Genomic DNA, 11,915 nt, shown 5'->3' with positions numbered 1-11,915 from the left:
TCAACTTCTTTTGTATCAAAATGTCTAGCAGCGGATCATCTAGTTTGGTATCAAAACATTTAGAAGCGTTTCATCTCGTTTTGTATACACATGTTTAAGACCGGGTTACTTAGTATATCATATTGTAAACACATGTTTCAGAGCAGATAATCTTGTTATGTATCAAAATGTCTAGGAGCTCACTCATTTGTTTTGAATCAAAATACTTAGGACTAGTATCATTTCGTTTTGTATCCACATGTTAAAGAGCGTATCATCTTATTTTGTATCAAAATGTCTAGGAGCGGATCATGATCTTGTATTGTATCAAAATAGAGAGTATCATTTCGTTTGGTATCCACATGTTTAGGAGTGTATCGTCTTGTTATGTATCAAAATGTTTAGGAGCGGATCATCTTATTATAAGCATGTCTATGAGCGGATCATCTAGTTTGGTATCAAAACATTTAGAAGCGTTTCATCTCGTTTTGTATACACATGTTTAAGACCGGGTTACTTAGTATATCATATTGTATCCACATGTTTCAGAGCAGATAATCTTGTTATGTATCAAAATGTCTATGAGCTGACCAATTTGTTTTGAATCAAAATACTTAGGACTAGTATCATTTCGTTTTGTATCCACATGTTAAAGAGCGTATCATCTTATTTTGTATCAAAATGTCTAGAAGCGGATCATGATCTTGTATTGTATCAAAATAGAGAGTATCATTTCGTTTGGTATCCACATGTTTAGGAGTGTATCGTCTTGTTATGTATCAAAATGTTTAGGAGCGGATCATCTTATTATAAGCATGTCTATGAGCGGATCATCTTATTATAAACATGAATAGGAGCGGATCATATTATTTTGTATAAAAATGTATAGGGGCGGATCATCTTGTTTTGTATCAAAATACTTAGGAGAGTATCATTATCGGCTTCGTATTGTATTCACATGTTTACGAGCTGATCATCTTGTTATGTATTAAAATGTTTAGGAGCATATCGTCTTGTGTTGTATCCACATATTTAGGAGCGGATCATCTAGTTTTGAATCAGTATGTTTGGGAACGGTTTGTCTGAGATTGTTTAATATCCATTTACTCCCCCGTGCATTCATGTATATAGACCTCTCATAAAAGACGGTTTAGAATTTCCAGTATTGTTTTTGTTTGATATTTGATATTCAAACATTACTTTCTCGTATTATGTAAAAGCAACCAACCGAATAGTTCTGCCTATAATTAGGAAAAACTTGAGTGTATGGAATTATAATCAAAGACAATCCGTCATTAAAATGAAAATAAATGCACAGGGAAATGTTGTTTTATTGCTTTAATATTTATACTTAGTGGAAAGATGACCCTTTTAAAATATGGAGAACGAAAGTGGGTAAGCATTTTTAAAGCACAAAAATAATTCACATACGAGTATATACACTGCATGCAGTGCATATAGAACACTCCCTTGATTGTATTTCGCATATGTACCTTGTTTATAGATATGGGGAGATATGGGAGGTTGGGGGTTTTAAACAACAATTTCATCTCTAAATATCACTCATTATCAGGAACCCTTTCCCGTATATACAAAATGGAAAAAAAGTATTTTTGTTAGATATTTCACTTTAAAAAGTATTGTAGATTACTAATAGAAGTACAGTATACATTTGATAAATATTTTGTTCTTGTTTGTTTGTTTCATTGAGTTTTTTGTCGTAGATTAGGAAAGAGCATTAAGCGAAATCGACCGACAGCAAAACGCCCGAAAGATTGGACTGAACATGATAACATACCAGAAAATGAGACTTCCTCAAAACAGAACACGGAAAAGGCAAATTTGTGGCAAAAACTTAAAAATGTCACCAAAGCTAAATCTAATGTAGAACACCCCAAAACAGCTAAGGAAGACGCTACAGGCTCAAACCCACCGAGTAGCTGGGAGTCTCTTATGGACAACAAATTACATGATGTGTCAAACAAGCCCCGCCCTATGATTGATATTGGTACCCCAATACGCAAAAATAGAGAGGAGAGTTCGATTCCAAAGTCCCAGTCTCAGTGGCAGCAAGCATTCCGGGCTATCGCTGAAATGAAGAGAACAGAATCGAACCAACCCAAACCGATGGACTTGAAACAAATGGACCGGAAGTATGAACCTATCACTGTTAATCAGTCTTCATCCAGCGAAGAAGGGCGTCCTAAGCCATTAACAGAAAACACAGGTATAGATTCCATATTTTCCATGTATTTTAAGTTTTATACAGATATTTCTATTTTTGGTTGTCATGGGAACACCGTTCATCGAGGTAAAAGGTGCGAATACATGTATTTAGTTTTATTTTTTCACATCTCATTTGTATAATTTAAAGACAATCAAATATGTTTTAACCAAGAACATCTGGTCCAAAGTTACTCAGGTGAGTGTTGTGGGTCAGGGACGTTGCTCATCGTTTTAGAAGGGGGAATTAAACTTACCTGAAAAAACTTGACAGTCAAAAAAAAGCCCAATCTCAAAAAATCTTATTTCGTGGGGGGATTGTTGGGTTGGGGTAGGGTGTAGGTTCCACCTTCTATCCATTTTTTCAGTAATACATAACCCTCGCACTCGAAAATCCTGTTTCGTGGGATGGGGGTAAGTTCCAACTTCCTTTTTCTTTCAGAACCAACTTTTATTCATACAGTACTACAATACTCTCGCTTGACTATACAGAAAAAATACAGAAAAAAGGGGGGGGGGCTTTCATTGAACATTTTCGATGGTAAAAAGTTTTTCAAAAAAGTGGGAGGCCACCCCATCCCTGTCCCTGTCCCTCCTGATGCTAGGGCCTGCGTGTTTCTTGTTTTTGGTCGTAGTATGGAATGAACTACTCATTTATTATTGTTGCTTCAGATTTGTTCTGGTTGCCCTCACCACGTGACTCGCGCCCAAACACCCGCCAATCTCACATGGAATTCTGGGGAGCAGAAGACTTCTGTTTTGAGGCAGCGCCCCTTGATATCGGGAGTACAGAGGATGAGCATTCCTGGAAAATGTCATAGAAACAATGTCATCGGGAAATGTCATGGAAATATGTCTGATGATTTAAATTTTATGATTTAAATTATCTGACACACTCACAATATTGACTGAAAATAAACGATCTTGAAATAAGATTTTGGGGGTTTCTTATTTTTTTGCAATATAATAGTATAAAAAAAGAGGGCGTATAAGGCGTGGACAATCCCCCGCTATGAGGCAAAATATTTCTCAATTTTCGAAATTCACAGAAAAGTTATATTTTTTTTCTAAAATCATGTTCTCGGTAATGTCATCTTCAAAACATTTTATCATTTTTTTTTACTGAACGACTTATTATTTGATAATCTTTATTTCAAAGTTGAGAGTTAAACATATTTAGTGGAAAATGGGTTTACTAGAGCTATAAAAAAATGAATTTTGAACATGAATGGGTCAAGCCTCAAATGATGGAAACGTAAATGCGAAATCTATTTCATTCGTCCAAAAAATGGAATCTGAACCCATTCTGTATGAAAATCGAAAATTTCTGAAAAAAATGTACGCCTCAACAAACCTGTTCATTTAAGTCACACTGACAGAAGTCACCGTGCCATAGCGTTACTATGATGCAATTATTCCGTAACGTATGATGAAACGATTCCTTATGGAGTTTTTACATGGAGATTTGACCAAGGTAAGTTAATGTCGTATTTGTATGCCTTAAACGCAAAATAGCCCTAATTGTGTTAGCCGTTGCATTATAGGAATGGCACAGGCATCTGTTGACATAACGGACAATGCCCAGTAATGCGCCGTTTTCTTAAACACTTTGCATTTTCATAATAGAGAGGCTAAAAAGTTCGATTTATTCATAGAACTTTTTTCCTAATCATATTACAAGATCAGCTTCAAGTTTACCATAATGAAAATTCGTTGTTTTTCCATTTCACTCTAGAATTGTGATGAAAATATTTATTTAATCGCTTTTAACATGGGTTTTTAGAAGTAACGTATGATGCAACGATTCCCATCATCAGTAACGTGCGATGCAACTATTCTTTAACAATCGTATTATTAGACCAATATGTTGGATTTCTTTACTAGGACACGTTTCAAAGTAGGGTAATAAAATTACTCATTGCTTTCTTTTTATCACAGAATACCAAATGGTTAAGAAAAAAGCAAAACTTGACTAAAGAACGGCTAAAAGAAAAAAGTACAGCAAGAATAACGTCATTTCATCCCCTTACCCAACTCCGAAAAGAAGAAATTTTTCTACTCCATTTAAATCCAAAAATTGACATGTTGATGCCCCAAACAGAAACACTGTAAAAACTCCATAAGGAATCCTTTCAACATACGTTACGGAATAACTGCATCATGGGAACGCTATGGCACGGTGGTAAAGGCATTAGCAGGGAGAGAGCCAAAATAGACTTTGCCTGTTGCCCAAGCCCAGTTTACTTTAATTTATTTGCGAATAAAATTTTGTATAAATAAAAAAAGAAATTGTGATTAGGGTCTATCGCTTGATTTTCCCAGTTTTCTTTAACCTGCGAAGCTGAGGTATTATGGCATGTATTCAGAGAACACTTAATTTTATATATTTGTTGCCAAGTTTGATGATTTATTACACTCTCCTAAAATTGTTTTTAAATTTGAGATCATAGGCGCTTGGTTACAGGATAGTTTATTTTGTGTATTATGTGTTTTTCTATGTGTGTCTGAATACCCTCATTAAGGTAAAAATAAAAATTCGCCGAAATTAGCACGTTTTAAAAAAATGTCATATTTAGTCACCTTGCCATAGCGTTACTGTGATGCAGTTATTCCGTAACGTATGTTGAAAGGATTCCTTATGGAGTTTTTACAGTGTTTCTGTTTGGGGCATCAACATGTCAATTTTTGGATTTAAATGGAGTAGAAATTTTCTTCTTTTCGGAGTTGGGTAAGGGGATGAAATGACGTTATTCTTGCTGTACTTTTTTCTTTTAGCCGTTCTTTAGTCAAGTTTTGCTTTTTTCTTAACCATTTGGTATTCTGTGATAAAAAGAAAGCAATGAGTAATTTTATTACCCTACTTTGAAACGTGTCCTAGTAAAGAAATCCAACATATTGGTCTAATAATACGATTGTTAAAGAATAGTTGCATCGCACGTTACTGATGATGGGAATCGTTGCATCATACGTTACTTCTAAAAACCCATGTTAAAAGCGATTAAATAAATATTTTCATCACAATTCAAGAGTGTAATGGAAAAACAACGAATTTTCATTATGGTAAACTTGTAGCTGATCTTGTAACATGATTAGGAAAAAAGTTCTATGAATAAATCGAACTTTTTAGCCTCTCTATTATGAAAATGCAAAGTGTTTAAGAAAATGGCGCATAACTGGACATTGTCCATTATGTCAACAGATGCCTGTGTCATTCCTATAATGCAAGGGCTAACACAATTAGGGCTATTTTGCGTTTAAGGCATACAAATACGACATTAACTTACCTTGGTCAAATCTCCATGTAAAAACTCCATAAAGAATCGTTTCATCATACGTTACGGAATAATTGCATCATAGTAACGCTATGGCACGGTGGAAGTCGACAATGTAAATTACTTCGTAGCGTAGTGGTTAAAGCGGTCGGCCTTGGACCAAACGCTGCGCTACATGGAGAGAGTTCGAATCATTGTGTACGTGAAGCTTTTTCTATTTTGTTTACACATATCTTAAAAACATGAGTGAAAAATAAATTATTAATAAAATATTAAAATGATATAAACAATATAATTTTGAAAAATATGACTTTTCATGATCTTTTAGAATTGAGAAATGCCTTTTCTCAGAGCGGGGGATTGTCCTCGCCTTGTACGCCTCCATTCTTATCAGGTTATTATCCTAACCGTAGTGCAAATAACAAAGGTGGTATACATTGATTTCTGCGAACTATAAAGTTATTACTCTTCATGTGATGGTTTTCAAAAAGGTTAAATCGCCTAAATTTTGTAAAACGCTATCCTGGTTTAGAACATTGAAGAAACTACATAAGAAATATTTTATATCATAAGACCCATGATTTTAGCATTAATTATTTTCTCTAAGAAATAAAAGATTTCTTTGACACGATGCCATCTTTTCTTTCTTGTGACCAACTCGTTAATGGGTTCGTTTTTCATTTGTGCAATTTTTCTGGTTTGTACATGGATTCTTCAATAATCTAAAATGAATTGTCTTAACTACATACAAAAATTCCTTTTACACATTGAGATTTGACAATTTTTTTTTCAATGATAAGCAATAAAAATAAAATGTATAAAGTTTCAGTAAGGAAGTATTTCAATCAATCTACATAGATCTATAGTTACTCGTGACTGCACTTTATCAGTTATCAGAGAGAGAGAGAGGGGATTGTTAACGTTTTATATCTGCAATTTGTGAAAATTGAAGTAATTTTTAAGGAGATAGAGTATCAAGTAACTAGTTTGAGGAGTGTCCACAGTTCGAATGACAAAATTACCTTCCTTTTATTTTACGACTCAGTAAAGGTACAAGTTGACGTCATACTATGTACGAGTTATCTAATTTACAATATGGCAGCCCCCATGAACTCAGTCTCATGTCGCGATTGACGAATTGTTGTTATCATCCGAAAAGAACAGTTTCTACCAAAGCAATAAACTGCTGCTTGGCGAGTCTTGAAGAAAATTTTTCTAATACATGTAAATAACACACAGGTAATGCATAATAATGCAAAGAATGACGCAGAATAAATGTTGACCTACGACTGTTGGGACGTACAACTTTGTTTATAATCATGGTACTCGTAGATCCTAGCCAAAATTCTGTACATCTGTGATGTAATACACACTCATACAATCACTACATTCAGCTGCAAATTTGGATTTACATTCATATCTTTATTTAAATACTTTAAGTAGCTTTGTTTAGTTAGTCCAAATTTTTTCTTCGTCATCGTAGCTTTGCTTTTAGAACTCTCACTGATGAGTGTCATACCTTTTGGAGAACTTGCTATTACTGGATTAACTGCAGAACTGTAGTGTAATGTTTTTCTATATCAGTCTTTGACCATAACGCAACAGATCCTGTACTGCAAAAAGTATACAATTTACGACACAAGATGATGCAAGAATTTTTGTCCACTGTTGGGGAGAATTTCTCCACTTTCCAGCATTGATCAATCAACTATTTTTCACTCCCTATTTCAAGACACATTTTTAACCAATCTGCGTCAACTTCCAACCCCTTTTAGTTATCTGTACAGGTGATCAACTAGCTTGATTTGATTTTGCTACATTGGATTGCAGAAAATTCAAATCGAGCAAGTTTGTGGCTTTTTTGCCAATTTTTTTTTTTTAATGTCAGTTTTCTTGGCAGGCAATACGCAAGTTTCGAGATTATCTCCCTTGGTGCGCTCTTTCGTTGAGGAGGGGAATTTGGTTGCCGCGTAAACAAACAGGTGGGACAGATATTTATTATTGTACATATCGCATCATCGATATACTAGTTTTTCTTCATTATATAATTGTAAGGATGCATTGTTCAACTCGAGAATAACTGAATTAAAGTAAAGGTGTCATTTTTTAAAGCAAAAAAATCGGAACAAAAAAGAAAATTCTGTGGATGTGAGACTTTTCAGACGAGGGAAGAGCTATATGGACCTCTAATAAATACAGTAAAAATGAATCTGATCATTACATGTCGACAATTTAAATAAAATATTGATTTTTTACCTATTATAACTTAAAAAAACCCGCTAACTTTTTAGAGAATGTTTGTACAGTCAAGAAAATCTTTTACTTTTATAAAGACCACGATGTTTATTTCGTTTTCAAGTACCCTATTATTGAAAGTAGATTAATAAATAAACACAGTTGAGCTTAATAAAATCATAAAATGCATCACTGCTTAACATCTTTATCTTTCTATAACATTAAATAAATTTTAAAAGCCGTAATCATCGTTCATTTATTTATGCACGTTTATATACATGGTCCCACCTCCATGCTGAAATGGATACTTTTTGCGCCTCTATCGCAGGAGAGTTACAATCTTGAAACTCGCGTATTGATGGGTACTATGTGATATAAACAAGAATCCAAATGTTTGAGATAAATTCCAGTGTTTTCCCTAAGGCAAAAAAATAATGGTCTTGTTTTACTGCTACCAGCCTGAAAAAAATAGGGTAGGCTGGAAGGAAAATTATTAAAGGTCAGTTTTATCTTTTAAAATGAAATTCCATGTCTTTTGATGCACAACTCGCATGGAATTTTGTTAAAGTCCATATTTAATTTTTTTTTTTTTTTGACACATGAAATTTCCAATTTTTTCCCCTAAAACTAAGGGGAAAAAAACTTAAGGGTGGGTGCAAAAAATAGGGTAGGTCAGTTAGCAGGAAACAAGACTATTTTTTTTGGCCAAAAAAATGGCTACCGGCCAAATTGACCACTTCAATATTGACAAAAATGCTGCTTTGAAATAAAAATTTGTTGTAAGGTCAACAGAGATTCTGTTCATAAACCTCAGCCCCTAGCCTGCTAAAACTGATCTTTAACTCTATGGAAAGAAGGGAAAACACTGATTTCGTAGTCAAAACCCACTGTTTCATGATGCATTTGTTTATACACTATTATGCACCTGATAATATCAAAAATGATTATTTCACTTAAAATATTCCTGGAATATTTTAAATTGATAAAAAGCAATTTACAGATATTGTTAATGTGATTGAGAAAAACATTCACATATTAAATTTTATTGAGGGAATTTGCATTGATTTATCACAAGTAATTAGTCATTTTTAAATTTATTTTAAGTGAATGCACTTATAAATTGAATTGGTTCTTAACTTTTTTAGCTCACCTGAGCCGAAGGCTCAAGTGAGCTTTTCTGATCATATTTTGTCCAGCGTCCGTCTAGCTGTCTGTCTGTCCGTCTGTCAACTTTTCACATTTTCGACTTCTTCTCAAGAACCGCTGGACCAATTTCAACCAAACTTGCCACAAAGTATCCTTGGGTAAAGGGGATTCAATTTTGTTCAAATGAAGGGCCATGCCCCATTCCAAGGGGAGATAATTGAAAATTACTGAAAAATTAATGGCATCTTTCAATATTCTTCTTCTCAAGAACCACTGGGGCAGGAAAGATGAAACTAATGTGGAAGCATCCTCAGGTAGTGTAGATTCAAATTTGTTCAAATCATGACCCCTGGGGGTAGGGTGGGGCCACAATGGACGATCAGAGTTTTACATAGGAATATATAGGGAAAATCTTTAAAAATCTTCTTGATAACATTAAAGCCATGATTGGTCATATATATATATGGAAGTATCCTCAGGTAGTGTAGATTCAAGTTTGTTCAAATCATGACCCTTGGGGTTGGGCGGGGCCACAATGGATGATCAAAATTTTACATAGGAATATATAGGAAAAATCTATAAAAATCTTGATTGGTCTTGTTTATGTGGTAGATCATCGGGTAGTTTAGATAAAGATTTGTTATAATCATGACCCCCAGGATTGGATGGGACCACAAAAATACATAATAACTTATTGGGAAAAAAAGCCACAGTTAGTCAAAAAAATATGTTAGCATCCTCAGTTAGTGTAGATTCAAGTATGCATAGATTCAAGTTTGTTCAAATCACCCCCCCCCCCCCCCCTTTTAGGATCGGGACCACTTAAGCATTTCCTGATTTGATTTTCCTAGCCACAGTGCTCAGGTGAGTGCCTTTTCCCACTGAATCATTGTTTGGTACTTGTGTGATATACTGTGAAATCAATTGCTAAATAAAGTTTTGTTTGTTTTTGTCATGTGATTGTTCATTTATAGTTGAAGGGATTCAGTGACAAACATGCTGTTCTTTAATTAATTTGATATTCAAAAACTGAGATGTATTTTTGTTCAGTTAGTTAATTTCTGATGTATGTTTACAATTCCAAATATTTTCCCTAAGATTCTTTGCAAATTGGAAAAAAGTTCACATTCCCATTAACTACTGTGGGATGTGAAATACATGTTATTGAAGTTTAAAAAAAAACAGATTAATTGTGAAAACTTTTTAAAAATGATCATTGAATGACAAAAAATGTGACAAGCCATCAGAAAATAAAGTAAATATAAGAGAATAATTTATTATGGTTGTAACATGTCATTTAAATGGATAAACAAGATGTGTTTGTGAAACACTATGTGCCCAGCGGTAACAAAGTTAAAAAAAACTATTTTTTGCAGATAAGTCACAGTCAAGGCCACAAGGTCATCGATCTTGGTGTCCTTTGAAAGAACTTTATTAGTGAATTATGCATACCAAATATGAAATACCTATCTCTCATGGTTCAAAAGTTATGGCAAAAAGTTCGAAAAAGCTATTTTTAGCATATAGGTCACAATCAAGGTCACAAGGTCATTGACCTTGGTGCCATTTGAAAGAGCTTTATTGGTCAAGTATGCATACCAAATATGAAGTCTGTATCTCTCATAGTTCAAAAGTTATGGCGAAGGTTAAAGTTGACAACAGACAGACAGACAAACAGACAAACAGATAAACAGACAAACAGATAAACAGAAAAACAGACAGGACAAAAACAATATACGCCTCGGATCTGTCGATCGGGGAGCATAAAAATTAATCTAAATTGTATAACCTGGGTTGCCTATCACAATGACTGATGTCAAAAACATATCAATGAATCTGCTTGATGTTACGTTTAAAATACATGTATGAACAATTTGAAGGCATTTGTATGGAAGAAATTGTTTTGTTTTGTATACATAATGATTGAAAATTGAATTATAAGAAATGAATTAAATACAACCCAAGTTATACTGGTATATAACCAAGATCGGAGCAGTTTACTCCTTAGCGGTTTATAAAGAGTTAGTAAACTGCCCCAACCCACGTCATACAGTATAACTTGGGTTGCTATTAAAGTCATCCCTTAATGAATTTAATTTTTGAGAATTCATGAGGTACGTGAACTAGGACACTTCATGCTGGCATACTTATCATTAAGCACTAAGACTCTTCATGATGTAGATGTGAAACATCTTAGTGCATGTCCTCTAGAATTCTTAAAAATTTCATTTCTTAAATAATTTGATTTTCTCTTATATATATTATTTTAGTTTAGTTTTTGTCTGAGAAAAGTATCAAAACAATTTTTTTTCAAGTACATATACTAGTAATTAATTATGAAGTTGTGATTTTTTATTTTATATTTTCATTTGATTTTTTTTTTGTAGGAAAATATGCATCAGATGCAGAACAAAGTTGTGAAAGAATTCTTCACGTGTATGTCATGTGGCATCAAATTTTCCAAATCCTGCTTTCTACAGTCGCAGAAAAGGGGCTACTCACAAATACCAAAGTCATCCAGAAAATCAGAGATTAGGAAAAAACTGAATGCCCTGGATAACCTGCCTAAAGCTGAGAGGGTGTATGTGTGGGGCTGTGCCTCCACTGGGGCTCTGGGTAAGGATTAGCCGACAAGGTCATGTATACACACAGTAATGTAGCTTATCCTGATCATAGTTACTGGTACCTCCTCCTACACTGTGCGTTTTGTTTTAAGACTTTGTTGATCTTGTGTTTGAGGGACCATATTGCTAAATTATATTATGATCTCAACAGGGTGATAAGAGGGTTCAATGAAAATTCATCATGAGAAAGACAATCCTATATGAATGCAGTTCACCCGCAAAATCATGAATATATTGCATACCTAACTACTCCTGTCAATCCAGCTTGTTCAAAAATAAGCAATGATGAAATGCATCAATATTTAATATCCTACAGTCACAACAATATACCGGCATGTCTAACTTAAAGGTACCTTACTCAGTATACCATTACAGGGATTATGTTATACAAAATCCCTTTTTCTCTCAGTAAAAAGTTCACTATTTAAAAAAAAAA

At 34.0% G+C, this 11,915-nt stretch overlaps 2 protein-coding genes across 2 annotated transcripts in view; both read left to right on the top strand.

Annotated features, from left to right (window-relative positions):
- Window positions 1–1,203: 1,203 nt before the first annotated feature.
- LOC134231139 (uncharacterized) lies at window positions 1,204–3,115 on the top strand. Its single transcript, XM_062713056.1, has 3 exons — window positions 1,204–1,374; window positions 1,704–2,206; window positions 2,875–3,115. The coding sequence occupies exons 1-3, from the start codon at window positions 1,358–1,360 to the stop codon at window positions 3,021–3,023; spliced, it is 669 nt and encodes a 222-aa protein (XP_062569040.1). The 5' UTR covers window positions 1,204–1,357; the 3' UTR covers window positions 3,024–3,115.
- Window positions 3,116–6,552: 3,437 nt separating this feature from the next.
- LOC134231161 (RCC1-like G exchanging factor-like protein) overlaps window positions 6,553–11,915 on the top strand; it is a 29,033-nt gene continuing 23,670 nt past the window's right edge. The window contains exons 1-2 of the mRNA XM_062713087.1: window positions 6,553–6,713; window positions 11,243–11,471. Coding sequence (XP_062569071.1) covers window positions 11,249–11,471 — 223 coding nt within the window. The 5' untranslated portion in view covers window positions 6,553–6,713; window positions 11,243–11,248. The remainder of the gene's footprint in view (window positions 6,714–11,242; window positions 11,472–11,915) is intronic.

This window comes from Saccostrea cucullata, unplaced genomic scaffold (assembly GCF_032062105.1).
Source record: "Saccostrea cucullata isolate Sc308-1 unplaced genomic scaffold, CSIRO_AGI_Scuc_v1 ctg645, whole genome shotgun sequence".
In the NCBI taxonomy this organism is placed as follows: Eukaryota; Metazoa; Mollusca; class Bivalvia; order Ostreida; family Ostreidae; genus Saccostrea; species Saccostrea cuccullata.
Note: the sequence above shows the minus strand (reverse complement) of the source record. Positions and strands in the feature narration are given on the sequence as shown.

Coding starts and splice junctions, on each gene's coding strand:
- LOC134231139 (XM_062713056.1), top strand. Junction 2,207..2,874: donor GCCATTAACAGAAAACACAG/GTATAGATTCCA, acceptor TTGTTGCTTCAG/ATTTGTTCTGGTTGCCCTCA.